The 27,153-nt window shown below is 55.9% G+C and overlaps 5 protein-coding genes and 1 pseudogene across 5 annotated transcripts; all 6 read left to right on the plus strand.

Annotated features, from left to right (window-relative positions):
* Nucleotides 1-663: 663 nt before the first annotated feature.
* Nucleotides 664-4,355, plus strand: LOC132334320 (protocadherin beta-16-like). Its single transcript, XM_059860282.1, has one exon. It carries the CDS (start codon nucleotides 664-666, stop codon nucleotides 3,100-3,102), a length of 2,439 nt encoding a protein of 812 aa, XP_059716265.1. The 3' UTR covers nucleotides 3,103-4,355.
* Nucleotides 4,356-4,866: 511 nt separating this feature from the next.
* Nucleotides 4,867-8,422, plus strand: LOC132334321 (protocadherin beta-15-like). Its single transcript, XM_059860283.1, has one exon. It carries the CDS (start codon nucleotides 5,094-5,096, stop codon nucleotides 7,533-7,535), a length of 2,442 nt encoding a protein of 813 aa, XP_059716266.1. The 5' UTR covers nucleotides 4,867-5,093; the 3' UTR covers nucleotides 7,536-8,422.
* A 987-nt stretch (nucleotides 8,423-9,409) lies between these two features.
* Nucleotides 9,410-13,236, plus strand: LOC132334322 (protocadherin beta-15-like). The gene has a single exon (XM_059860284.1). It carries the CDS (start codon nucleotides 9,541-9,543, stop codon nucleotides 11,980-11,982), a length of 2,442 nt encoding a protein of 813 aa, XP_059716267.1. The 5' UTR covers nucleotides 9,410-9,540; the 3' UTR covers nucleotides 11,983-13,236.
* Nucleotides 13,237-13,700: 464 nt separating this feature from the next.
* Nucleotides 13,701-17,359, plus strand: LOC132334323 (protocadherin beta-15-like). Its single transcript, XM_059860285.1, has one exon. It carries the CDS (start codon nucleotides 13,975-13,977, stop codon nucleotides 16,414-16,416), a length of 2,442 nt encoding a protein of 813 aa, XP_059716268.1. The 5' UTR covers nucleotides 13,701-13,974; the 3' UTR covers nucleotides 16,417-17,359.
* Nucleotides 17,360-18,197: 838 nt separating this feature from the next.
* On the plus strand, nucleotides 18,198-21,778 carry LOC132334316 (protocadherin beta-15-like; annotated as a pseudogene).
* Nucleotides 21,779-22,888: 1,110 nt separating this feature from the next.
* On the plus strand, nucleotides 22,889-26,903 carry LOC132334325 (protocadherin beta-15-like). The gene has a single exon (XM_059860286.1). The coding sequence runs from the start codon at nucleotides 22,895-22,897 to the stop codon at nucleotides 25,334-25,336; it is 2,442 nt and encodes an 813-aa protein (XP_059716269.1). The 5' UTR covers nucleotides 22,889-22,894; the 3' UTR covers nucleotides 25,337-26,903.
* Nucleotides 26,904-27,153: the final 250 nt, after the last annotated feature.

A 27,153-nucleotide genomic window follows, 5' to 3' on the forward strand; every position in this document is an offset into this window, starting at 1 on the left:
GAGTCTTTTCGTCACTATATCCCTTGAATAAAGCAAAGTTGGGTGGGTAGAATAACCACCCAGCGTGAGGATGCAGGCAGGAGAGACTTCATTGACACGTCCATGCTTTTACAAACTCCCTGTCTCAGAGCACTTTGTCCTGTCGAGAAAGGCGCTTAGCCGTTGCGGGCTGAGAATCGTCTTCAGGCTGTCCTTGTGAAGGCCGCGTTCTGTTGCTGGCGCCGGGTGTCCCGGTGGTTTCGGCATCGCGGGCCGGGCCGAGCGGCAGCGCGGGCTGCGGGCGGCGGCGGCTGCAGTCCCAGCGCGCACCGCTGGGTGGTGCCCTCGGCCAAGGCGGCGCCGAGCGGCTGCGGCAGCGGAGGCGGCCGAGCCCGGAGCGCCACAGCCCGAGCAAGCTCAGCCCAGCCCAGTTCAGCTTACACCCAGCTCTTTTCACCTTAGACCAGCACAGCTCAGCCGGGCGGAGGTGGCAGCGGCTGCGGCAGCGAGCGCTGCCCCTGTCACCCGCTGCCGGCACAGCCCGGCTGCGTTACGGAGCGCCGGCCGGAATCCCAGCCAGCGAGGGAAGGCGCCCGCCCCGCACTTCGCCGCTCTCCGCGGGGAATCGCCCGCAACACCCGCCGCGACACTGATACCGACACCGCCCGCCGCCGCCGCCGCGCCATGGCGCTCGCAAGGCAAGTGCTTTGTGTGTCTGCTTTCCTGTGGCTGCCGCTCGCTCGCGCCGAGCCCATCCGCTACTCCGTAGCCGAGGAGGCGGAAAGCGGCTCCGTGGTGGGCGAGCTGGCGGAGGATGCGGGGCTGACGCCGGCGCAGCTCTCGGCTCGCCGCGCCCGCCTGCTCTCGGAGGACGGCCGGCAGCATTTTCGCTTAGAGAGCGCCTCCGGCCGCCTCGTCGTGGCGGGGAGGCTGGACCGGGAGGAGCTGTGCGCCCAGTCCGCCACCTGCATGCTCCCCTTCGAGCTCCTCCTCTCCAACCCCCTCCAGTTCTTTCGGGTCGAGGTGACTCTCGAGGACATAAATGATCACTCGCCAATTTTCTCCGATGAACGAGTCACTTTTAAGATCCTGGAAAGGAGCGACCCGGGTTCTCGTTTCCCTCTTGAGGTAGCTCAGGACCTCGATATTGGCAGCAACACAGTCCAGGAGTACAGAATTACCCCCGAGAACGAGTATTTCAGTGTCTCCTATGGAAGTGGGACTAATGATGACAAATATCTTGAACTTGTTTTGGAGAAGTCACTGGACAGAGAGGAGCAAGCAGAGATGGGTTTCCGTGTTATGGCTGTGGACGGTGGCTCTCCTCCCAAGAGTGGGACCATCGAGATCTCTATTACCGTTCTAGATGTAAATGACAATGCTCCCATATTCACCCAAGATCGTTATGTTGGGAAGGTTTTGGAGAACGTGCCAGAAGGCTCTCTGGTTCTGACTGTGCTGGCAACTGATCAGGATGAAGGAGTTAATGGAGACATCTCCTATCAACTCAATCAAGTGGGACAGACTGATTTGGCATTTGTGATTGATCCCAAAACTGGTGAAATTAAACTCAAAAAACCTCTGGACTTTGAGGCAGCACGGCATCATGAACTCCGTGTGAGAGCCACAGATGGAGGGGACCTCTCAGCAGTCTGCAGAGTGTTGGTGGAGGTGGTGGATGTGAATGACAATGCCCCAGAGCTGGTGGTCAGTTCCTTCAGCAGTCCCCTCCCCGAGAACACAGTGCCTGGCACGGTGGTTGCCCTGTTCACGGTCAGGGACCGGGATTCTGGTGCCAACGGGAAGATCTCCTGTGCCCTGGAGGATCAGCTCTTCTTCTCCCTGCGGCCAGCCTATAAGAATTACTACGAGCTGGTGACAGTGAGCGCGCTGGACCGCGAGGAGACGCCTCAGTACATGCTCAGGGTCACGGCAGCAGATGCGGGCTCGCCCCCTCTCACAACCACGCACACCTTCACCGTGGACATCTCGGACGTCAATGACAATGCGCCCGTCTTCAACCAGACCTCCTACACCATGTACGTGCGTGAGAACAACGTCGCCACGGTGTTTGTAGGAGCCGTGAGCGCTGCAGATGCTGACGTGGGGCTGAATGCCAAGGTGACCTATTGGCTGGCAGCAGAGCAAGGGCCAGAGCGGGCCTGGTGCTCCTGCATCTCGGTGAACTCGGAGAACGGACACGTGTTTGTGCTGCGGCCCCTGGACTACGAGCACTTGAGGCAGAGCGAGGTGACGGTCAGTGCCTCTGACGCGGGCTCTCCTCCCCTCAGGGCCAACGTCACCGTCCGCCTTGTGGTGCTGGACGAGAACGACAACGCACCGCTCGTGCTCTACCCGGCCCAGGAGAGCAGCCCGGCCTCCAGCGAGCTGGTGCCCGTGTCGGCCGAGGCGGGCTACCTCATCAGCAAAGTGGTGGCCGTCGATGCCGACTCGGGACAGAACTCCTGGCTCTCCTACCACCTGCTGAGGGCCACCGAGCCGGGGCTCTTCTCCGTGGGCCTGCAGAGCGGCGAGGTGCGTCTGAGGAGGCCGGTGACAGAGAGAGACAGCGTCAAGCAGAAGCTCCTTGTGCTGGTCCGAGACAACGGGCAGCCCCCGCTCTCAGCCACGGCAGCTCTGAGCGCTCTCCTGCTCAAGGACTTCTCCGACGTGCGCCTCCCTCAGGGCAGCCCGGCCACCGAGGATCAGGACGCCTCCCTGACCACCTACTTAATCCTTGCCTTGGTCTTTGTCTCCCTCCTCTTCCTCATCTCCACCGCAGTCCTGCTGGCTCGCAAGGTGTGCCGGAGGAAGGAGCTGAAGGCCGGCCATGTGCTCTATGCTGCCGACACCTTGCAGAGCGGCCTGGCCGATGCAGCCGCCGCAGGGACCCTGCCCCGCCCCTATTGCTACGAGATCAGCCTCACAACGGGCTCGGGCAACAGCGAGTTCAGATTCCTCAAGCCCATCCTGCCCAGCCTGCCCCCACAGCACTGCGCCGTGGGCCAGGGCCCCGATGAGGAACAGGATTTCCCCGCTGTCCCTGCCAGCACCGAGGACATGGCCCCAGACAATGCTGGCACTCTCTCTGCAGGACAGTTCAATGCTCTTTCCTTCAACTAGCTGGGGGCTGCACAGGCAGGGCGTTCATGGCCCATGTGGGGAGGCGATCCTCTCTGCAGCAATGATTTCTTGAGAGAAAATATGCTCCCTATTGGCCAGGCAACTTCCTGCAAATTCTAAGTCAGACTAAAATTTGTCTTCCTCTCCAAAAACACAAGTTAGGTAAAAATGTTACTTTGATTCTCTCCCTCTGATAATGGTATATTTCTCCTTTGTCACAGCCTTTTGATAGGCTTTCCTTATGCACTTCCACCTTTCTCTTGTATCTCTTGCTGTCTGAACAGACCTTGGACTTCTTATTCTTTTTACAGCTCGTTGGCACAGTTGCATAGACAGGTCTCATGCTTGCTGAAAGGACACAAAGTCCCTTTCCCAGAAAAGCAAGGTGGTTCTCAATGGTGTGTCATGATGTTCTGCTTGCAAACGCATTTTTCTTTCTGGGATTCTGGATGTCTCTGCCTGAGATGCATGGGCTCTGTGGGTTGCACTTTCTTCTCAGTATTTCTGCCTGCAAAACCACTGTGCATCTGCAGATGTTTCAGTAATTCTGCCCAGTGAAACCGTGAATCTGTCCTGTCCAGCCATTGCAATGCTGACAATTCCAGCTCTGCAGAGTAAAAGGCTGTTTTGACCCTATGAGTACAGGGATCTCATCTTCTTCAGGGCAGGCAGGAACAGGAAAAAGCACAACAAAATCTTCCTTTAGGCCATGTGTGGGTTTTGTGTTCTGTCCCCTTCAGATTGTCTTGAAATACAGCAGCAGGAGATGTCTTAGGGTAGGCTTTAGAGAGTCATGAACACATATTGATTGTCCTTGTGTGCATGAAAATGTCACATATCCTTCAAAGATCATTTTCTGAAAATAGAAACAAGAAGAATTGAGAACAGGACTTTGAATTTTGCTTCTCATTCTTGTTTCTGAATTCAGTTCTTTCTGTTGGGAGAAGAAGGCTGTCTCTACAGGAGTAAATCCTTTTGTGATAGAGGGTTTGCATTCCCATTTTTGCCCTTTCTTCCTCTCCTCTCCTCTCTGAAATGTGCTGAGCATTATTTTGCTCGTTGCTCTAGAGAAGGACTTCCCCCCCTACTAGAATAATTGGTTGTTTAAATAATGTCTGAGATGCATGGAATCCCCAGAAAGCCTCCCACACACTATATTGTGCTAAGGTTACACAGTTTAACATTGTAAGCCGCTAAACCTTTGAATTTACAATTTTAAAAATATGTAGAATTGAAATAAAGGGTACACCCTACCTCCTTTCGTCGAGACAGAACTCTTTGTAGAGTCGTTCTTTACTGGAAAGCTCCTTCAATGTTTACAAAAGTTCTGCGAGTCTTTTCGTCACTATATCCCTTGAATAAAGCAATGTTGGTTGGGTAGAATAACTGAGCGTGAAGATGCAGGTGGGAGAGTATTCATTGACATGTCCACACTTTTACAAACTCCCTGTCTCAGTGCGCTTTGTCCTGTCGAGCAAGGCGTTTGGCAGTTGCGGGCCGAGCTTAGGCTTTATGCTGCCCTGGTGAAGGCCGCGTTCCGTTGCTGGCGCCGGGTGTCCCGGTGGCTTCGGCATCGCGGGCCGGGCCGAGCGGCAGCGCGGGCTGCGGGCGGCGGCGGCTGCAGTCCCAGCGCGCACCGCTGGGTGGTGCCCTCGGCCAAGGCGGCGCCGAGCGGCTGCGGCAGCGGAGGCGGCCGAGCCCGGAGCGCCACAGCCCGAGCAAGCTCAGCCCAGCCCACTTCAGCTTAGACCAAGCTCTTTTCACCTTAGACCAGCACAGCTCAGCCGGGCGGAGGTGGCAGAGGCTGCGGCAGCGAGCGCTGCCCCCTGTCACCCGCTGCCGGCACACCCCGGCTGCGTTACGGAGAGCCGGCCGGAATCCCAGCCAGCGAGGGAAGGCGCCCGCCCCGCACTTCGCCGCTCTCCGCGGGGAATCGCCCGCAACACCCGCCGCGACACCGATACCGACACCGCATCCGCCGCCGCCGCGCCATGGCGCTCGCAAGGCAAGTGCTTTGTGTCTCTGCTTTCCTGTGGCTGCCGCTCGCTCGCGCCGAGCCCATCCGCTACTCCGTAGCCGAGGAGGCGGAAAGCGGCTCCGTGGTGGGCGAGCTGGCGGAGGATGCGGGGCTGACGCCGGCGCAGCTCTCGGCTCGCCGCGCCCGCCTGCTCTCGGAGGACGGCCGGCAGCATTTTCGCTTAGAGCGCGCCTCCGGCCGCCTCGTCGTGGCGGGGAGGCTGGACCGGGAGGAGCTGTGCGCCCAGTCCGCCACCTGCATGCTCCCCTTCGAGCTGCTCCTCTCCAATCCCCTCCAGTTCTTTCGGGTCGAGGTGACTCTGGACGATATCAATGACCATTCCCCTATTTTCCGAGAAGACCGAGTCACTTTTAGGATCCCTGAAACGAGCATGCCGGGTTCACGTTTCCCGCTGGAGGGGGCTCGGGACCTCGACCTTGGCAGAAACACGGTCCAGGAGTACAATATCTCTCCCGAGAACGAGTACTTTAGTGTCTCCTATGGAAGTCGGAGTGAGGATGACAAATATCTTGAACTTGTCTTAGAAAAGCCACTAGACAGGGAGGAGCAGGCAGAGATGAGGTTCAATATTATTGCTGTAGATGGGGGCTCTCCTCCCAGAAGGGGGACCACAGAAGTGATAGTTGTCATCCTAGATGCAAATGACAATGCTCCCATATTCACACAGGAGGTGTACATTGCAAAGCCTTTGGAGAACATGCCAGAAAATGCTGTGGTTCTGACTGTTAGGGCAACTGATCAGGATGCAGGAATGAATGGAGACATCTCCTATCAACTGAGCCAGGCAGTGGAAGAGAGCGAATCAGCATTTGTGATTGATCCCATAACTGGTGAAATTAAACTCAAAAAACCTCTGGACTTTGAGGCTGCAAAGCATCATGAACTCCGTGTGAGAGCCACAGATGGAGGGGGCCTCTCAGCAATCTGCAAAGTGTTGGTGGAGGTGGTGGACGTGAATGACAATGCCCCGGAGCTGGTGGTCAGTTCCTTCAGCAGTCCCCTCCCCGAGAACACAGTGCCCGGCACGGTGGTTGCCCTGTTCACGGTCAGGGACCGGGATTCTGGTGCCAACGGGAAGATCTCCTGTGCCCTGGAGGATCAGCTCTTCTTCTCCCTGCGGCCAGCCTATAAGAATTACTACGAGCTGGTGACAGTGAGCGCGCTGGACCGCGAGGAGACGCCTCAGTACATGCTCAGGGTCACGGCAGCAGATGCGGGCTCGCCCCCTCTCACAACCACGCACACCTTCACCGTGGACATCTCGGACGTCAATGACAATGCGCCCGTCTTCAACCAGACCTCCTACACCATGTACGTGCGTGAGAACAACGTCGCCACGGTGTTTGTAGGAGCCGTGAGCGCTGCAGATGCTGACGTGGGGCTGAATGCCAAGGTGACCTATTGGCTGGCAGCAGAGCAAGGGCCGGAGCGGGCCTGGTGCTCCTGCATCTCGGTGAACTCGGAGAACGGACACGTGTTTGTGCTGCGGCCCCTGGACTACGAGCACTTGAGGCAGAGCGAGGTGACGGTCAGTGCCTCTGACGCGGGCTCTCCTCCCCTCAGGGCCAACGTCACCGTCCGCCTTGTGGTGCTGGACGAGAACGACAACGCACCGCTCGTGCTCTACCCGGCCCAGGAGAGCAGCCCGGCCTCCAGCGAGCTGGTGCCCGTGTCGGCCGAGGCGGGCTACCTCATCAGCAAAGTGGTGGCCGTCGATGCCGACTCGGGACAGAACTCCTGGCTCTCCTACCACCTGCTGAGGGCCACCGAGCCGGGGCTCTTCTCCGTGGGCCTGCAGAGCGGCGAGGTGCGTCTGAGGAGGCCGGTGACAGAGAGAGACAGCGTCAAGCAGAAGCTCCTTGTGCTGGTCCGAGACAACGGGCAGCCCCCGCTCTCAGCCACGGCAGCTCTGAGCGCTCTCCTGCTCAAGGACTTCTCCGACGTGCGCCTCCCTCAGGGCAGCCCGGCCACCGAGGATCAGGACGCCTCCCTGACCACCTACTTAATCCTTGCCTTGGTCTTTGTCTCCCTCCTCTTCCTCATCTCCACCGCAGTCCTGCTGGCTCGCAAGGTGTGCCGGAGGAAGGAGCTGAAGGCCGGCCATGTGCTCTATGCTGCCGACACCTTGCAGAGCGGCCTGGCCGATGCAGCCGCCGCAGGGACCCTGCCCCGCCCCTATTGCTACGAGATCAGCCTCACAACGGGCTCGGGCAACAGCGAGTTCAGATTCCTCAAGCCCATCCTGCCCAGCCTGCCCCCACAGCACTGCGCCCTGGGCCAGGGCCCCGATGAGGAACAGGATTTCCCCGCTGTCCCTGTCAGCACCGAGGACATGGCCCCAGACAATGCTGGCACTCTCTCTGCAGGACAGTTCAACGCTCTTTCCTTCAACTAGCTGGGGGCTGCACAGCCAGAGGCTTCATGGCTCTTGGGAGGAGGGGATCCATTCTGCAGCAAGTTGCAATGTTTCTTCCGTAGAAAATATGTTCCCTGCTGTCATATGCAATTGCCTGCAAATTCTTAATAAGGCAGAAATTTGTCTTCCTCTCCAGAAACATAAATCAGGAACAAAAGATACTCACATTCACTCCCTCAGAAAATAGTATACTTCACCTCTTTCACAACCATTTTTGATAGTCTTTTTTAATGTATTCCCAGCTATGCTTTTGTGTCTCTTTTTTTCAGAGCAGACCTTGGACTTCTTATTCCTTGCTATAGCTCGTTAGCACTGTTGCACGGACAAATCTCAGACTTGCTGAAATTACAGAAAGCCTTTTCCCAGAAAAGCAAAGTGTTTCTGAATACTGTTTCATGATGTTCTATTAGCTTGGGGCTTTTTCTCTCTGGGGTTTTGGATTTCTCTGTCTGAAATGTGTGGGCTCTGTCTGTTACACTTTCTTCTCAGAAGGTTTGTCTATATGACCATTGTGCATCTGCAGATGCTTTAATAGTGCTGCCCACTGAAAGGGTGAATTTTCCCATTGCCATTAAGGCAATTCCAGGTCTGTGGGAAAATAGACTGGAGTTTTGATCCTTCCAGGGCAGAGCAGAGCACACTAAAACACAGCAGAGCAGCAAAATGTACAACAAAATCTTCCCTTGGCCTATAAGTGTACATTTGGTGTTCTGTCTCTTTGAAATATCCTTGGAAGTGCAGCAGTGTCAGGTCAAGCTGGTTTTAGACAGGGTATAACTGTACAGAGTTATGAATATGAATTAATCATCTTTGGGGACAAGAAAATGCTACATGTCTATCAAAGAATTTTCTGAAGGTAAAATCAAGAACTTGAAAGGTCTTGTGAAAAGGACTTTGAGTTTTGTTTCTTCATTCTTTTTACAGAATCCCGTGGGTTCTTTGGGACTTGAAAACTATCACCATATGAATTTCTCCTATATGTGTTAGAGCATTTGCATTCTCATTTTTGCCCTTTCTCCTGCTCTCTGAACTGTGTTTGAGCATTATCTTGCCTGTACCTCTAGAGGACTGCCGTCCCAAGTAGAAAAACTGGTAGTTTCAATAATGTCTGTAATGCAAGAAATAATCAGAAAGAATCCCTCATGCGGTGTGCCCTATAGTGATACAGTTTAATGTTGTAAATTGGTATAAGTCTTGGACTAGAAACAGAAGAAATGTGTTAGACAGAAGTAAAGAGAACACCCTGACTGCGCTACTGGAGACAGAATGCTTTTTAGAGTCATTCTTTCTGGGAAGCCCAGTCAATGCTTCACAAAATTCTGCGAGTTACTTTCTCGGTATGTACTTTGTCTGAAGCAATGTTGGGTGCGTACGCTCCTGAGCGAGGGGATGCAGCCGGGAAAGTGTTCATTTGCATGCCAGTGCTATCACCATCGACCTATCACGGTGCGGTTTTCCTGTCGAGGAATGTGGCTTAGCTATTGTGGGCTCATCCTAGTCTTAGGCTGCCCTGGTGAAGGCCGCGTTCCGTTGCTGGCCCCGGGTGTCCCGGTGGCTTCGGCATCGCGGGCCGGGTCGAGCGGCAGCGCGGGCTGCGGGCGGCGGCGGCTGCAGTCCCAGCGCGCACCGCTGGGTGGTGCCCTCGGCCAAGGCGGCGCCGAGCGGCTGCGGCAGCGGAGGCGGCCGAGCCCGGAGCGCCACAGCCCGAGCAAGTCCAGCCCAGCCCAGTTCAGCTTGGAGCCAGCTCTTTTCACCTTAGACCAGCGCAGCTCAGCCGGGCGGAGGTGGCAGCGGCTGAGGCAGCGAGCGCTGCCCCCTGTCACCCGCTGCCGGCACACTCCGGCTGCGTTACGGAGAGCCGGCCGGAATCCCAGCCAGCGAGGGAAGGCGCCCGCCCCGCACTTCGCCGCTCTCCGCGGGGAATCGCCCGCAACACCCGCCGCGACACCGACACCGACACCGCAGCATCCGCCGCCGCCGCGCCATGGCGCTCGCAAGGCAAGTGCTTTGTGTCTCTGCTTTCCTGTGGCTGCCGCTCGCTCGCGCCGAGCCCATCCGCTACTCCGTAGCCGAGGAGGCGGAAAGCGGCTCCGTGGTGGGCGAGCTGGCGGAGGATGCGGGGCTGACGCCGGCGCAGCTCTCGGCTCGCCGCGCCCGCCTGCTCTCGGAGGACGGCCGGCAGCATTTTCGCTTAGAGCGCGCCTCCGGCCGCCTCGTCGTGGCGGGGAGGCTGGACCGGGAGGAGCTGTGCGCCCAGTCCGCCACCTGCATGCTCCCCTTCGAGCTGCTGCTCTCCAACCCCCTCCAGTTCTTTCGGGTCGAGGTAGATCTGGACGATGTCAATGACCATTCCCCTATTTTCCGAGAAGATCGAGTCAGTTTTAGGATCCCCGAAACGAGCGAGCCGGGTTCACGTTTCCCACTGGAGGTTGCTCGGGACCTTGATATTGGCAGCAACACAGTCCAGGCATACAGCATCTCTCCCGAGAACGAGTATTTCAGTGTCTCCTATGGAAGTCGCAACACAGGCAAGAAGTCTCTTGAACTTGTATTGGAAAAGCCACTAGACAGGGAGGAGCAGGCAGAGATGAGTTTCAGTGTTATTGCCATGGATGGAGGTTCTCCTCCCAGGAGTGGCACAACCCAAATCCAAATTTTAATTCTAGATGTAAATGACAATGCTCCCAAATTCACACAGGAGGAGTACATCGCAACGGTTTTGGAGAACATGCCAGAAGGCTCTCTGGTTCTGACTGTGCTGGCAACTGATAAGGATGAAGGAGTTAATGGGGACATCTCCTATCAAATCAATGAAGTGGTTGGTCAGAGTGACTCAGCCTTTGTGATTGATCCCAAAACTGGTCAAATTAAAATCACAAAACCTCTGGACTTTGAGGCAGCACAAACTCATGAGCTCAGTGTGAGATCCAGAGATGGAGGGGGACTCTCAGCAATCTGCAAAGTGTTGGTGGAGGTGGTGGATGTGAACGACAATGCCCCAGAGCTGGTGGTCAGTTCCTTCAGCAGTCCCCTCCCCGAGAACACAGTGCCCGGCACGGTGGTTGCCCTGTTCACGGTCCGGGACCGGGATTCTGGTGCCAACGGGAAGATCTCCTGTGCCCTGGAGGATCAGCTCTTCTTCTCCCTGCGGCCAGCCTATAAGAATTACTACGAGCTGGTGACAGTGAGCGCGCTGGACCGCGAGGAGACGCCTCAGTACATGCTCAGGGTCACGGCAGAAGATGCGGGCTCGCCCCCTCTCACAACCACGCACACCTTCACCGTGGACATCTCGGACGTCAATGACAATGCGCCCGTCTTCAACCAGACCTCCTACACCATGTACGTGCGTGAGAACAACGTCGCCACGGTGTTTGTAGGAGCCGTGAGCGCTGCAGATGCTGACGTGGGGCTGAATGCCAAGGTGACCTATTGGCTGGCAGCAGAGCAAGGGCCGGAGCGGGCCTGGTGCTCCTGCATCTCGGTGAACTCGGAGAACGGACACGTGTTTGTGCTGCGGCCCCTGGACTACGAGCACTTGAGGCAGAGCGAGGTGACGGTCAGTGCCTCTGACGCGGGCTCTCCTCCCCTCAGGGCCAACGTCACCGTCCGCCTTGTGGTGCTGGACGAGAACGACAACGCACCGCTCGTGCTCTACCCGGCCCAGGAGAGCAGCCCGGCCTCCAGCGAGCTGGTGCCCGTGTCGGCCGAGGCGGGCTACCTCATCAGCAAAGTGGTGGCCGTCGATGCCGACTCGGGACAGAACTCCTGGCTCTCCTACCACCTGCTGAGGGCCACCGAGCCGGGGCTCTTCTCCGTGGGCCTGCAGAGCGGCGAGGTGCGTCTGAGGAGGCCGGTGACAGAGAGAGACAGCGTCAAGCAGAAGCTCCTTGTGCTGGTCAGAGACAACGGGCAGCCCCCGCTCTCAGCCACGGCAGCTCTGAGCGCTCTCCTGCTCAAGGACTTCTCCGACGTGCGCCTCCCTCAGGGCAGCCCGGCCACCGAGGATCAGGACGCCTCCCTGACCACCTACTTAATCCTTGCCTTGGTCTTTGTCTCCCTCCTCTTCCTCATCTCCACCGCAGTCCTGCTGGCTCGCAAGGTGTGCCGGAGGAAGGAGCTGAAGGCCGGCTATGTGCTCTATGCTGCCGACACCTTGCAGAGCGGCCTGGCCGATGCAGCCGCCGCAGGGACCCTGCCCCGCCCCTATTGCTACGAGATCAGCCTCACAACGGGCTCGGGCAACAGCGAGTTCAGATTCCTCAAGCCCATCCTGCCCAGCCTGCCCCCACAGCACTGCGCCGTGGGCCAGGGCCCCGATGAGGAACAGGATTTCCCCGCTGTCCCTGCCAGCACCGAGGACATGGCCCCAGACAATGCTGGCACTCTCTCTGCAGGACAGTTCAATGCTCTTTCCTTCAACTAGCTGGGGTCTGCACAGGCAGTGGCTTCATGGCCCATGTGGTGAGGCGATCCTCTCTGCAGCAATGATTTCTTGAGAGAAAATATGCTCCCTATTGGCCAGGCAAATTCCTGCAAATTCTAAGTCTGACTAAAATTTGTCTTCCTCTCCAAAAACACAAGTTAGGTAAAAATCTTACTTTGATTCTCTCCCTCTGATAATGGTATATTTCTCCTTTGTCACAGCCTTTTGATAGGCTTTCCTTATGCACTTCCACCGTTCAATTGTATCTCTTGCTGTCTGAACAGACCTTGGACTTCTTGTTCTTTTTACAGCTCGTTGGCACAGTTGCATAGACAGGTCTCATGCTTGCTGAAAGGACACAAAGTCCCTTTCCCAGAAAAGCAAGGTGGTTCTCAATGGTGTGTCATGATGCTCTGCTTGCAAACACATTTTTCTTTCTGGGATTCTGGATGTCTCTGCCTGAGATGCATGGGCTCTGTGGGTTGCACTTTCTTCTCAGTATTTCTGCCTGCAAAACCACTGTGCATCTGCAGATGTTTCAGTAATTCTGCCCAGTGAAACAGTGAATCTGTCCTGTCCAGCCATTGCAATGCTGACAATTCCAGCTCTGCAGAGTAAAAGGCTGTTTTGACCCTATGAGTACAGGGATCTCATCTTCTTCAGGGCAGGCAGGAACAGGAAAAAGCACAACAAAATCTTCCTTTGGCCCATGGGTGGGTTTTGTGTTCTGTCCCCTTCAGATTGTCTTGAAATACAGCAGCAGGAGATGTCTTAGGGTAGGCTTTAGAGAGTCATGAACACATATTGATTGTCCTTGTGTGCATGAAAATGTCACATGTCCTTCAAAGATCATTTTCTGAAATTAGAAACAAGAAGAATTGAGAACAGGACTTTGAATTTTGTTTCTCATTCTTGTTTCTGAATTCAGTTCTTTCTGTTTGGGAGAAGAAGGCTGTCCCTGCAGGAGTAAATCCTTTTGTGATAGAGGGTTTGCATTCCCATTTTTGCCCTTTCTTCCTCTCCTCTCCTCTCTGAAATGTGCTGAGCTTTATTTTGCTGGTTGCTCTAGAGAAGGACTTCCCCCCCTACTAGAATAATTGGTTGTTTAAATAATGTCTGAGATGCATGGAATCCCCAGAAAGCCTCCCACACACTATATTGTGCTAAAGTTACACAGTTTAACATTGTAAGCCGCTAAACCTTTGAGTTTACAATTTTAAAAATATGTCAAAGTGAAATAAAGCGTAGACCCTACCTCCTTTTGTCGAGACAGAACTCTTTGTAGTGTCGTTCTTTACTGGAAAGCTCCTTCAATGTTTCCAAAAGTTCTGCGAGACTTTTCGTCACTATATCCCTTGAATAAAGCAAAGTTGGGTGGGTCGAATAACTGAGCGTGAAGATGCAGGCGGGAGAGTGTTCATTGACATGTCCATGCTTTTACAAACTCCCTGTCTCAGTGCTTTGTCCTGTCGAGGAAGGCGTTTGGCAGTTGCGGGCCGAGCTTGGGCTTTATGCTGCCCTGGTGAAGGCCGCGTTCCGTTGCTGGCGCCGGGTGTCCCGGTGGCTTCGGCATCGCGGGCCGGGCCGAGCGGCAGCGCGGGCTGCGGGCGGCGGCGGCTGCAGTCCCAGCGCGCACCGCTGGGTGGTGCCCTCGGCCAAGGCGGCGCCGAGCGGCTGCGGCAGCGGAGGCGGCCGAGCCCGGAGCGCCACAGCCCGAGCAAGCTCAGCCCAGCCCAGTTCAGCTTAGACCAAGCTCTTTTCACCTTAGACCAGCACAGCTCAGCCGGGCGGAGGTGGCAGCGGCTGCGGCAGCGAGCGCTGCCCCCTGTCACCGCTGCCGGCACACCCCGGCTGCGTTACGGAGCGCCGGCCGGAATCCCAGCCAGCGAGGGAAGGCGCCCGCCCCGCACTTCGCCGCTCTCCGCGGGGAATCGCCCGCAACACCCGCCGCGACACCGATACCGACACCGCAGCATCCGCCGCCGCCGCGCCATGGCGCTCGCAAGGCAAGTGCTTTGTGTGTCTGCTTTCCTGTGGCTGCCGCTCGCTCGCGCCGAGCCCATCCGCTACTCCGTAGCCGAGGAGGCGGAAAGCGGCTCCGTGGTGGGCGAGCTGGCGGAGGATGCGGGGCTGACGCCGGCGCAGCTCTCGGCTCGCCGCGCCCGCCTGCTCTCGGAGGACGGCCGGCAGCATTTTCGCTTAGAGCGCGCCTCCGGCCGCCTCGTCGTGGCGGGGAGGCTGGACCGGGAGGAGCTGTGCGCCCAGTCCGCCACCTGCATGCTCCCCTTCGAGCTGCTCCTCTCCAACCCCCTCCAGTTCTTTCGGGTCGAGGTGATAGTGAAGGATATCAATGATCATTCGCCAATTTTCTCCGATGAACGAGTCACTTTTAAGATCGTGGAAAAGAGTGATCCGGGTTCACTTTTCCCACTGGAGGTTGCTCGGGACCTTGATATTGGCAGCAACACAGTCCAGGCTTACAGCATCTCTCCCGAGAACGAGTATTTTAGTGTCTCCTATGGTAGTCGCAATACAGGGAAGAAGTATCTTGAACTGGTCCTGGAAAAGCCACTAGACAGAGAGGAGCAGGAAGAGATAGAGTTCAGTGTTATTGCCGTGGATGGGGGCTCTCCTCCAAGGACTGGCTCTACTGAAGTGAAAATTATCATTCTAGATGTAAATGACAATGCTCCCATCTTCACGCAGGAGGTGTATCAAGGGCAGGTTTTGGAGAACATGTCAGAAGGCTCTGTGGTTCTGACTGTGCTGGCAACTGATGAGGATGCAGGAATTAACGGGGATATCTCCTATCAACTCAGCCATGCCATGGGACAGAGTGATTCAGCATTTGTGATTGATCCCAGAACTGGTGAAATTAAACTCAAAAAACCTCTGGACTTTGAGGCAGCACAAACTCATGACCTCAGTGTGAGAGCCACAGATGGAGGGGGCCTCTCAGCAATCTGCAAGGTGTTGGTGGAGGTGGTGGATGTTAATGACAACGCCCCAGAGCTGGTGGTCAGTTCCTTCAGCAGTCCCCTCCCCGAGAACACAGTGCCTGGCACGGTGGTTGCCCTGTTCACGGTCAGGGACCGGGATTCTGGTGCCAACGGGAAGATCTCCTGTGCCCTGGAGGATCAGCTCTTCTTCTCCCTGCGGCCAGCCTATAAGAATTACTACGAGCTGGTGACAGTGAGCGCGCTGGACCGCGAGGAGACGCCTCAGTACATGCTCAGGGTCACGGCAGCAGATGCGGGCTCGCCCCCTCTCACAACCACGCAGACCTTCACCGTGGACATCTCGGACGTCAATGACAACGCGCCCGTCTTCAACCAGACCTCCTACACCATGTACGTGCGTGAGAACAACGTCGCCACGGTGTTTGTAGGAGCCGTGAGCGCTGCAGATGCTGACGTGGGGCTGAATGCCAAGGTGACCTATTGGCTGGCAGCAGAGCAAGGGCCGGAGCGGGCCTGGTGCTCCTGCATCTCGGTGAACTCGGAGAACGGACACGTGTTTGTGCTGCGGCCCCTGGACTACGAGCACTTGAGGCAGAGCGAGGTGACGGTCAGTGCCTCTGACGCGGGCTCTCCTCCCCTCAGGGCCAACGTCACCGTCCGCCTTGTGGTGCTGGACGAGAACGACAACGCACCGCTCGTGCTCTACCCGGCCCAGGAGAGCAGCCCGGCCTCCAGCGAGCTGGTGCCCGTGTCGGCCGAGGCGGGCTACCTCATCAGCAAAGTGGTGGCCGTCGATGCCGACTCGGGACAGAACTCCTGGCTCTCCTACCACCTGCTGAGGGCCACCGAGCCGGGGCTCTTCTCCGTGGGCCTGCAGAGCGGCGAGGTGCGTCTGAGGAGGCCGGTGACAGAGAGAGACAGCGTCAAGCAGAAGCTCCTTGTGCTGGTCCGAGACAACGGGCAGCCCCCGCTCTCAGCCACGGCAGCTCTGAGCGCTCTCCTGCTCAAGGACTTCTCCGACGTGCGCCTCCCTCAGGGCAGCCCGGCCACCGAGGATCAGGACGCCTCCCTGACCACCTACTTAATCCTTGCCCTGGTCTTTGTCTCCCTCCTCTTCCTCATCTCCACCGCAGTCCTGCTGGCTCGCAAGGTGTGCAGGAGGAAGGAGCTGAAGGCCGGCCATGTGCTCTATGCTGCCGACACCTTGCAGAGCGGCCTGGCCGATGCAGCCGCCGCAGGGACCCTGCCCCGCCCCTATTGCTACGAGATCAGCCTCACAACGGGCTCGGGCAACAGCGAGTTCAGATTCCTCAAGCCCATCCTGCCCAGCCTGCCCCCACAGCACTGCGCCGTGGGCCAGGGCCCCGATGAGGAACAGGATTTCCCCGCTGTCCCTGTCAGCACCGAGGACATGGCCCCAGACAATGCTGGCACTCTCTCTGCAGGACAGTTCAATGCTCTTTCCTTCAACTAGCTGGGGGCTGCACAGGCAGAGGCCTCATGGCCCTTGGGAAGCGGCGCTCCAGTCTTCAACATGTGGCAATTGTTTCTCTAGAATTTATCTGAGTTTGCCTTTGGAGCTACCAACTTTCTGAAAGCTCTTTTCAGAATAAACACCATCTGCCTCTCCAAAAAACATCGGTGGAAGTACAAGACATCAAGATTCACTCTCTTTTTAAATGAATTTGTTTCAGCTCTTTAACTGCCATTTCTAACAGGCTTCATGTATGCGGTTAGCACTCACAGCTGTGTTCTTTTTTCTCCTGCTGTCTAACAAGTCAGAGGACCTTTTTATTCTGACCTATAAATATTATCCCTGTTAGCCAAACAAGTCATATCCTCACTGAAATGCAAAAAGCCTTTTTTTTGTACTTCAGGAATCAAGGAACTTGTGAGTTTTGAGTTACAACGTCACATGAGCCCTAGGCCCTTTCTTCCCGGGGTTCTGGATGTCTCTGTCTGAGATGTGGGCTCTGTGTGCTTTACTTTTTCTCACTACAACAGAAAAGACAAGCTTCCTTGTTCATTCAGGCACTGAATACCAGCTTCAGCAGTGCTGCCTGGTGAAGCAGGGAGTTGCTCCCACCCAGCCACTGCAACACAGGCAGTGCCAGCTCTGAAGGGAATGATGTGATTTGGACACTTTCACAACAGCAGTCTCATCTTCCTTATCTAGCTTAGAGTAGAGATACAACAAAATGTGCAACAAAATCTTTCTTTGGATTATGAGAAGGGCTTGGGTGTTCTGTCACCTCGGGATTGCCTTGGAAACACAGGAGCACAAACAGTGGCAGGGTAGGCTGTAAATGAACAGAGTTGTACAATCATGTTCTTTGTCATTGAATGCAGTGAAGGAAATCTCCACAATTATTAAAAGAGTATTATTGGGATGAAGAATAAAGAAGAACTTAAAAAGAGACATTGAGATAGGTCTTTTCATTGCTGTTCCTGAAACCCAAGACTTCTTGATGGGACTAAAAAGCTGTCCATGCATGATTTTCTGTGTTAGTGTCAGAGTATCCACATTCCCATGTTTGCCCTTTCTACTCTGAAATGTACTGAGCTCTGTACTGAGCCATTTGCTCTAGAGAAGGACTGTCACCCCATCTAGAATAACTGGTTATTTCAAGGATGTCTGTGATGCAAGAAATACTCTGATCACCTTCCTCACGATATGATGTTTTGAACTTACACAGTTTAATATAGTAAATTTCTATAACCAAGTGATTAAAAAGTGAAAAAAAGGTGTTAGAGGGAAATCAAGAGAGCACTCTGACTGATTTTGTGATGACAGAAGTCTTTTTAGAGACGTTCTTTCTGGGAAAGACCTCTCAAGACTTCCCAAACTTCTGCGAGTTTATTTCTCAATGTATCCCTTGACTGAAGCACTGTTGGTACAGTTCCTGCGTGTGCAGATGCGGCCAGTACAGTGTTCATTGGCATACCAGTTATGTCATTATGGCCCATGCCTGTGTGATTTCTCCTGCTAAAGAATGAGGCTTTTCTCACCTTCTCGGCTGAGCCTCGTCTTTAGGCTCGCCTGGTGAAGGCCGCGTTCCGTTGCTGGCGCCGGGTGTCCCGGCGGCTTCGGCATCGCGGGCCGGGCCGAGCGGCAGCGCGGGCTGCGGGCGGCGGCGGCTGCAGTCCCAGCGCGCACCGCTGGGTGGTGCCCTCGGCCAAGGCGGCGCCGAGCGGCTGCGGCAGCGGAGGCGGCCGAGCCCGGAGCGCCACAGCCCGAGCAAGCTCAGCCCAGCCCAGTTCAGCTTAGACCAAGCTCTTTTCAGCTTAGACCAGCGCAGCTCAGCCGGGCGGAGGTGGCAGCGGCTGCGGCAGCGAGCGCTGCCCCGTGTCACCGCTGCCGGCACACCCCGGCTGCGTTACGAACAGCCGGCCGGAATCCCAGCCAGCGAGGGAAGGCGCCCGCCCCGCACTTCGCCGCTCTCCGCGGGGAATCGCCCGCAACACCCGCCGCGACACCGATACCGACACCGCAGCATCCGCCGCCGCGCCATGGCGCTCGCAAGGCAAGTGCTTTGTGTCTCTGCTTTCCTGTGGCTGCCGCTCGCTCGCGCCGAGCCCATCCGCTACTCCGTAGCCGAGGAGGCGGAAAGCGGCTCCGTGGTGGGCGAGCTGGCGGAGGATGCGGGGCTGACGCCGGCGCAGCTCTCGGCTCGCCGCGCCCGCCTGCTCTCGGAGGACGGCCGGCAGCATTTTCGCTTAGAGCGCGCCTCCGGCCGCCTCGTCGTGGCGGGGAGGCTGGACCGGGAGGAGCTGTGCGCCCAGTCCGCCACCTGCATGCTCCCCTTCGAGCTGCTCCTCTCCAACCCCCTCCAGTTCTTCAGGGTCGAGGTGACTCTGGACGATGTCAATGATCATTCACCCGTCTTCCCGAATGAACTAATCACTTTTAAGATTCCAGAGACGAGCGAGCCTGGGTCTCGTTTCCCACTGGAGGTGGCTCAGGATCTAGATATTGGCAGCAACACAGTCCAGGCATACAGCATCTCTCCCGAGAACGAGTACTTTAGTGTCTCCTATGGAAGTCGGGATAATGGTGACAAATACCTTGAGCTTGTATTGGAAAAGCCACTAGACAGAGAGGAACATCCTGAGATGGGTTTCAGAGTTGTTGCTGTTGACGGTGGCTCTCCTCCCAAGAGTGGAAGCATTGAGATCTCTATTATAATTTTAGATGTAAATGACAATGCTCCCAAATTCATGCAAGAGCGTTACGTTACGAAAGTTCTGGAAAACCTGCCAGAAGGTATTGTGGTTCTGACTGTTATGGCAACTGATCAGGATGAAGGAGTTAATGGAGACATCTCCTATCAGCTCAATGAAGTGGTTGGTCAGAGTGACTCAGCCTTTGTGATTGATCCCACAAATGGTGAAATTAAACTCAAAAAACCTCTGGACTTTGAGGCAGCACAAACCCACGAGCTCAGTGTGAGAGCCACAGATGGAGGGGGTTTCTCAGCAATCTGCAAGGTGTTGGTGGAGGTGGTGGATGTGAATGACAATGCCCCAGAGCTGGTGGTCAGTTCCTTCAGCAGTCCCCTCCCCGAGAACACAGTGCCCGGCACGGTGGTTGCCCTGTTCACGGTCAGGGACCGGGATTCTGGTGCCAACGGGAAGATCTCCTGTGCCCTGGAGGATCAGCTCTTCTTCTCCCTGCGGCCAGCCTATAAGAATTACTACGAGCTGGTGACAGTGAGCGCGCTGGACCGCGAGGAGACGCCTCAGTACATGCTCAGGGTCACGGCAGCAGATGCGGGCTCGCCCCCTCTCACAACCACGCAGACCTTCACCGTGGACATCTCGGACGTCAATGACAATGCGCCCGTCTTCAACCAGACCTCCTACACCATGTACGTGCGTGAGAACAACGTCGCCACGGTGTTTGTAGGAGCCGTGAGCGCTGCAGATGCTGACGTGGGGCTGAATGCCAAGGTGACCTATTGGCTGGCAGCAGAGCAAGGGCCGGAGCGGGCCTGGTGCTCCTGCATCTCGGTGAACTCGGAGAACGGACACGTGTTTGTGCTGCGGCCCCTGGACTACGAGCACTTGAGGCAGAGCGAGGTGACGGTCAGTGCCTCTGACGCGGGCTCTCCTCCCCTCAGGGCCAACGTCACCGTCCGCCTTGTGGTGCTGGACGAGAACGACAACGCACCGCTCGTGCTCTACCCGGCCCAGGAGAGCAGCCCGGCCTCCAGCGAGCTGGTGCCCGTGTCGGCCGAGGCGGGCTACCTCATCAGCAAAGTGGTGGCCGTCGATGCCGACTCGGGACAGAACTCCTGGCTCTCCTACCACCTGCTGAGGGCCACCGAGCCGGGGCTCTTCTCCGTGGGCCTGCAGAGCGGCGAGGTGCGTCTGAGGAGGCCGGTGACAGAGAGAGACAGGTCAAGCAGAAGCTCCTTGTGCTGGTCAGAGACAACGGGCAGCCCCCGCTCTCAGCCACGGCAGCTCTGAGCGCTCTCCTGCTCAAGGACTTCTCCGACGTGCGCCTCCCTCAGGGCAGCCCGGCCACCGAGGATCAGGACGCCTCCCTGACCACCTACTTAATCCTTGCCTTGGTCTTTGTCTCCCTCCTCTTCCTCATCTCCACCGCAGTCCTGCTGGCTCGCAAGGTGTGCCGGAGGAAGGAGCTGAAGGCCGGCCATGTGCTCTATGCTGCCGACACCTTGCAGAGCGGCCTGGCCGATGCAGCCGCCGCAGGGACCCTGCCCCGCCCCTATTGCTACGAGATCAGCCTCACAACGGGCTCGGGCAACAGCGAGTTCAGATTCCTCAAGCCCATCCTGCCCAGCCTGCCCCCACAGCACTGCGCCGTGGGCCAGGGCCCCGATGAGGAACAGGATTTCCCCGCTGTCCCTGTCAGCACCGAGGACATGGCCCCAGACAATGCTGGCACTCTCTCTGCAGGACAGTTCAATGCTCTTTCCTTCAACTAGCTGGGGCCTGCACAGGCAGGGGCTTCATGGCCCATGTGGGCAGGCGATCCTCTCTGCAGCAATGATTTCTTGAGAGAAAATATGCTCCCTATTGGCCAGGCAAATTCCTGCAAATTCTAAGTCAGACTAAAATTTGTCTTCCTCTCCAAAAACACAAGTTAGGTAAAAATGTTACTTTGATTCTCTCCCTCTGATAATGGTCTATTTCTCCTTTGTCACAGCCTTTTGATAGGCTTTCCTTATGCACTTCCACCTTTCTCTTGTATCTCTTGCTGTCTGAACAGACCTTGGACTTCTTGTTCTTTTTACAGCTCGTTGGCACAGTTGCATAGACAGGTCTCATGCTTGCTGAAAGGACACAAAGTCCCTTTCCCAGAAAAGCAAGGTGGTTCTCAATGGTGTGTCATGATGCTCTGCTTGCAAACACATTTTTCTTTCTGGGATTCTGGATGTCTCTGCCTGAGATGCATGGGCTCTGTGGGTTGCACTTTCTTCTCAGTATTTCTGCCTGCAAAACCACTGTGCATCTGCAGATGTTTCAGTAATTCTGCCCAGTGAAACAGTGAATCTGTCCTGTCCAGCCATTGCAATGCTGACAATTCCAGCTCTGCAGAGTAAAAGGCTGTTTTGACCCTATGAGTACAGGGATCTCATCTTCTTCAGGGCAGGCAGGAACAGGAAAAAGCACAACAAAATCTTCCTTTGGCCCATGGGTGGGTTTTGTGTTCTGTCCCCTTCAGATTGTCTTGAAATACAGCAGCAGGAGATGTCTTAGGGTAGGCTTTAGAGAGTCATGAACACATATTGATTGTCCTTGTGTGCATGAAAATGTCACATGTCCTTCAAAGATAATTTTCTGAAAATAGAAACAAGAAGAATTGAGAACAGGACTTTGAATTTTGCTTCTCATTCTTGTTTCTGAATTCAGTTCTTTCTGTTTGGGAGAAGAAGGCTGTCCCTCTAGGAATAAATCCTTTTGTGATAGAGGGTTTGCATTCCCATTTTTGCCCTTTCTTGCTCTCTTCTCCTCTCCTCTCTGCAATGTACTGAACATTATTTTGTTGTTTGCTCTTGAGAAGTTCTCCCAACCCTACTAGAATAATTGGTGCTTTAAATAATGTCTGTGATGCATGGAATATCCTGAAAGCCTCCCACACACTATATTGTGCTAAAGTTACACAGTTTAACATTGAAAGCTGCTAAACCACCATGTTGAACAATTTAAAAGAATGTGTAGAAGTGTAATAAAGGAAAGACCATACCTCCTTTTGTGGAGACAGAAATTTTGCAGATACGTTCTTTACTGGAAAGCTCCTTCAAGGTTTCCCAAGGTTCTGCGAGTCTTTTCGTCACTATATCCCTTGAATAAAGCAAAGTTGGGTGGGTAGAATAACCACCCAGCGTGAGGATGCAGGCGGGAGAGTATTCATTGACACGTCCATGCTTTTACAAACTCCCTGTCTCAGAGCACGTTGTCCTGTCGAGAAAGGCGCTTAGCCGTTGCGGGCTGAGAATCGTCTTCAGGCTGTCCTTGTGAAGGCCGCGTTCTGTTGCTGGCGCCGGGTGTCCCGGTGGCTTCGGCATCGCGGGCCGGGCCGAGCGGCAGCGCGGGCTGCGGGCGGCGGCGGCTGCAGTCCCAGCGCGCACCGCTGGGTGGTGCCCTCGGCCAAGGCGGCGCCGAGCGGCTGCGGCAGCGGAGGCGGCCGAGCCCGGAGCGCCACAGCCCGAGCAAGCTCAGCCCAGCCCAGTTCAGCTTACACCCAGCTCTTTTCACCTTAGACCAGCACGGAGCAGCAGGGCGGAGGTGGCAGCGGCTGCGGCAGCGAGCGCTGCCCCCTGTCACCCGCTGCCGGCACACCCCGGCTGCGTTACGGAGAGCCAGCCGGAATCCCAGCCAGCGAGGGAAGGCGCCCGCCCCGCACTTCGCCGCTCTCCACGGGGAATCGCCCGCGACACCCGCCGCGACACCGACACCGACACCGCAGCATCCGCCGCCGCGCCATGGCGCTCGCAAGGCAAGTGCTTTGTGTCTCTGCTTTCCTGTGGCTGCCGCTCGCTCGCGCCGAGCCCATCCGCTACTCCGTAGCCGAGGAGGCGGAAAGCGGCTCCGTGGTGGGCGAGCTGGCGGAGGATGCGGGGCTGACGCCGGCGCAGCTCTCGGCTCGCCGCGCCCGCCTGCTCTCGGAGGACGGCCGGCAGCATTTTCGCTTAGAGCGCGCCTCCGGCCGCCTCGTCGTGGCGGGGAGGCTGGACCGGGAGGAGCTGTGCGCCCAGTCCGCCACCTGCATGCTCCCCTTCGAGCTGCTGCTCTCCAACCCCCTCCAGTTCTTTCGGGTCGAGGTGATAGTGAAGGATATCAATGACCATTCGCCAGTTTTCCCCGAGGATCAAGTCAGTTTTAAGATTCTGGAGACGAGCGAAATAGGCTCTCGTTTTCCACTGGAGGTTGCTCGGGACCTTGATATTGGCAGCAACACAGTCCAGGCATACAACATCTCTCCCGAGAATGAGAATTTTAGTGTCTCCCATGGTACCGGGATTTCAGGCAAGAAGTATCTTGAACTAGTCCTGGAAAAGCCGCTTGACAGAGAGGAGCAGGAACAGATGAGTTTCCTTGTGGTTGCCCTGGATGGGGGCTCTCCTCCCCGGACTGGGACCACCAAAGTAAACATTAGAATTCTAGATGTAAATGACAATGCTCCCAAATTCACACAGGAGGTATACATTGGAAGGGTTCTTGAGAACGCACCAGAAGGCTCTGTGGTTCTGACTGTGCTGGCAACTGATCCAGATGAAGGAGTTAATGGGAACATCTCCTATCAACTTAGCATTGCCATGGGACAGACTGATTTGGCATTTGTGATTGATCCCATAAATGGTGAAATTAAACTCACAAAACCTCTGGACTTTGAGGCAGCCGAAGTTCACGAGCTCAGTGTGAGAGCCACAGATGGAGGGGGACTCTCAGCAATCTGCAAGGTGTTGGTGGAGGTGGTGGATGTGAATGACAATGCCCCAGAGCTGGTGGTCAGTTCCTTCAGCAGTCCCCTCCCCGAGAACACAGTGCCTGGCACGGTGGTTGCCCTGTTCACGGTCAGGGACCGGGATTCTGGTGCCAACGGGAAGATCTCCTGTGCCCTGGAGGATCAGCTCTTCTTCTCCCTGCGGCCAGCCTATAAGAATTACTACGAGCTGGTGACAGTGAGCGCGCTGGACCGCGAGGAGACGCCTCAGTACATGCTCAGGGTCACGGCAGCAGATGCGGGCTCGCCCGCTCTCACAACCACGCAGACCTTCACCGTGGACATCTCGGACGTCAATGACAACGCGCCCGTCTTCAACCAGACCTCCTACACCATGTACGTGCGTGAGAACAACGTCGCCACGGTGTTTGTAGGAGCCGTGAGCGCTGCAGATGCTGACGTGGGGCTGAATGCCAAGGTGACCTATTGGCTGGCAGCAGAGCAAGGGCCGGAGCGGGCCTGGTGCTCCTGCATCTCGGTGAACTCGGAGAACGGACACGTGTTTGTGCTGCGGCCCCTGGACTACGAGCACTTGAGGCAGAGCGAGGTGACGGTCAGTGCCTCTGACGCGGGCTCTCCTCCCCTCAGGGCCAACGTCACCGTCCGCCTTGTGGTGCTGGACGAGAACGACAACGCACCGCTCGTGCTCTACCCGGCCCAGGAGAGCAGCCCGGCCTCCAGCGAGCTGGTGCCCGTGTCGGCCGAGGCGGGCTACCTCATCAGCAAAGTGGTGGCCGTCGATGCCGACTCGGGACAGAACTCCTGGCTCTCCTACCACCTGCTGAGGGCCACCGACCCGGGGCTCTTCTCCGTGGGCCTGCAGAGCGGCGAGGTGCGTCTGAGGAGGCCGGTGACAGAGAGAGACAGCGTCAAGCAGAAGCTCCTTGTGCTGGTCAGAGACAACGGGCAGCCCCCGCTCTCAGCCACGGCAGCTCTGAGCGCTCTCCTGCTCAAGGACTTCTCCGACGTGCGCCTCCCTCAGGGCAGCCCGGCCACCGAGGATCAGGACGCCTCCCTGACCACCTACTTAATCCTTGCCTTGGTCTTTGTCTCCCTCCTCTTCCTCATCTCCACCGCAGTCCTGCTGGCTCGCAAGGTGTGCCGGAGGAAGGAGCTGAAGGCCGGCCATGTGCTCTATGCTGCCGACACCTTGCAGAGCGGCCTGGCCGACGCAGCCGCCGCAGGGACCCTGCCCCGCCCCTATTGCTACGAGATCAGCCTCACAACGGGCTCGGGCAACAGCGAGTTCAGATTCCTCAAGCCCATCCTGCCCAGCCTGCCCCCACAGCACTGCGCCGTGGGCCAGGGCCCCGATGAGGAACAGGATTTCCCCGCTGTCCCTGTCAGCACCGAGGACATGGCCTCAGACAATGCTGGCACTCTCTCTGCAGGACAGTTCAACGCTCTTTCCTTCAACTAGCTGGGGTAGGAACAGACTGAGGCTTTGTGGCTCTTGGGTGGTCACGATCCCTCCTGCAGCATATGACAATGTTTCCTCCTGCGTATATCTGTATTTGCAATTGGTGCAACAAATTTCCTGCAAATTCTATTCCAAATAAATATCTGCCTATCCAAGAAACAAAGAAGGAAGGAAAAGAAGCCAAGATTCTTTTTCTTCGTTACCATTGTGTTTCGACTGTTTTACTTCCATTTCCTGCAAGCTTTAATTGTGTAGTTAGCACTTACAGCAATGCTCCTGTTTCTTTTCCTGCCTGAGGAGACAGTGGATCCTTTTATTCTGAGCTTTAAGAAAATGTCACTGGGTGCCCTACCAGTCCCATCATTACTGAAATGCAAAAAGCCCTTTTTGTGCTTCAGGAAAGCAAGAAGTCATGACTACTGAGTCACAATGTCTAGTTGGCACTAGGCCCTTTCTTCCCTGGGCTCTGGATGTCTCTGAATGAGATGTGAGCTCTGTGTGCTTTGCTTTCTTGACATTCTCATTATTTGTCCATGCAGACATTGAATATCTGCAGGTGCTTCAGCAGTGCTGCCTGGTGAAGCAGGGAGTTGCTCCCACCCAGCCACTGCAACACAGGCAGTGCCAGCTCTGAAGGGAATGATGTGATTTGGACACTGTTGGTACAGCAGTCTCATCTTCCTTATCTAGCTTAGAGTAGAGATACAACAAAATGTGCAACAAAATCTTCCTTTGGATTACGAGAAGGGCTTGGGTGTTCTGTCACCTCGGGATTGCCTTGGAAACACAGGAGCACAAAAAGTCTTAGGGTAGACTGTAAATGAACAGACTTGTACAAACACGTTCTTTGTCATTGAATGCAGTGAAGGAAAACGCCACAATTATTAAAAGAGTATTATTGGGATGAAGAATAAAGAAGAACTTAAAAAGAGACATTGAGATAGGTCTTTTCATTGCTGTTCCTGAATCCCAAGACATCTTGATGGGACTAAAAAGCTGTCCATGCATGATTTTCTGTGTTAGTGTCAGAGTATCCACATTCCCATGTTTGCCCTTTCTACTCTGAAATGTACTGAGCTCTGTACTGAGCCATTTGCTCTAGAGAAGGACTGTCACCCCATCTAGAATAACAGGTTATTTCAAGGATGTCTGTGATGCAAGAAATACTCTGATCACCTTCCTCACGATATGATGTTTTGAACTTAGACAGTTTAATATAGTAAATTTCTATAACCAAGTGATTAAAAAGTGAAAAAAGGTGTTAGACTGAAATCAAGAGAGCACTCTGACTGATTTTGTGGTGACAGAAATCTTTTTAGAGACGTTCTTTCTGGGAAAGACCTCTCAAGACTTCCCAAACTTCTGCGAGTTTATTTCTCAATGTATCCCTTGACTGAAGCACTGTTGGTACAGTTCCTGCGTGTGCAGATGCAGCCAGTACAGTGTTCATTGGCATACCAGTTATGTCATCATGGCCCATGCCTGTGTGATTTCTCCTGCTAAAGAATGAGGCTTTTCTCACCTTCTCGGCTGCGCCTCGTCTTTAGGCTCGCCTGGTGAAGGCCGCGTTCCGTTGCTGGCGCCGGGTGTCCCGGTGGCTTCGGCAGCGCGGGCCGGGCCGAGCGGCAGCGCGGGCTGCGGGCGGCGGCGGCTGCAGTCCCAGCGCGCACCGCTGGGTGGTGCCCTCGGCCAAGGCGGCGCCGAGCGGCTGCGGCAGCGGAGGCGGCCGAGCCCGGAGCGCCACAGCCCGAGCAAGCTCAGCCCAGCCCAGTTCAGCTTAGAGCCAGCTCTTTTCAGCTTAAACCAGCACCGCTCAG

The sequence above is a fragment of the Haemorhous mexicanus genome, chromosome 15, assembly GCF_027477595.1.
Source record: "Haemorhous mexicanus isolate bHaeMex1 chromosome 15, bHaeMex1.pri, whole genome shotgun sequence".
Taxonomy (NCBI): domain Eukaryota; kingdom Metazoa; phylum Chordata; class Aves; order Passeriformes; family Fringillidae; genus Haemorhous; species Haemorhous mexicanus.

Bases quoted from the DNA above. Each gene is read 5' to 3' on its own strand.
- LOC132334323 (XM_059860285.1), top strand. From the start codon at position 13,975: ATGGCGCTCGCAAGGCAAGTGCTTTGTGTGTCTGCTTTCCTGTGGCTG.
- LOC132334322 (XM_059860284.1), top strand. From the start codon at position 9,541: ATGGCGCTCGCAAGGCAAGTGCTTTGTGTCTCTGCTTTCCTGTGGCTG.
- LOC132334320 (XM_059860282.1), top strand. From the start codon at position 664: ATGGCGCTCGCAAGGCAAGTGCTTTGTGTGTCTGCTTTCCTGTGGCTG.
- LOC132334325 (XM_059860286.1), top strand. From the start codon at position 22,895: ATGGCGCTCGCAAGGCAAGTGCTTTGTGTCTCTGCTTTCCTGTGGCTG.
- LOC132334321 (XM_059860283.1), top strand. From the start codon at position 5,094: ATGGCGCTCGCAAGGCAAGTGCTTTGTGTCTCTGCTTTCCTGTGGCTG.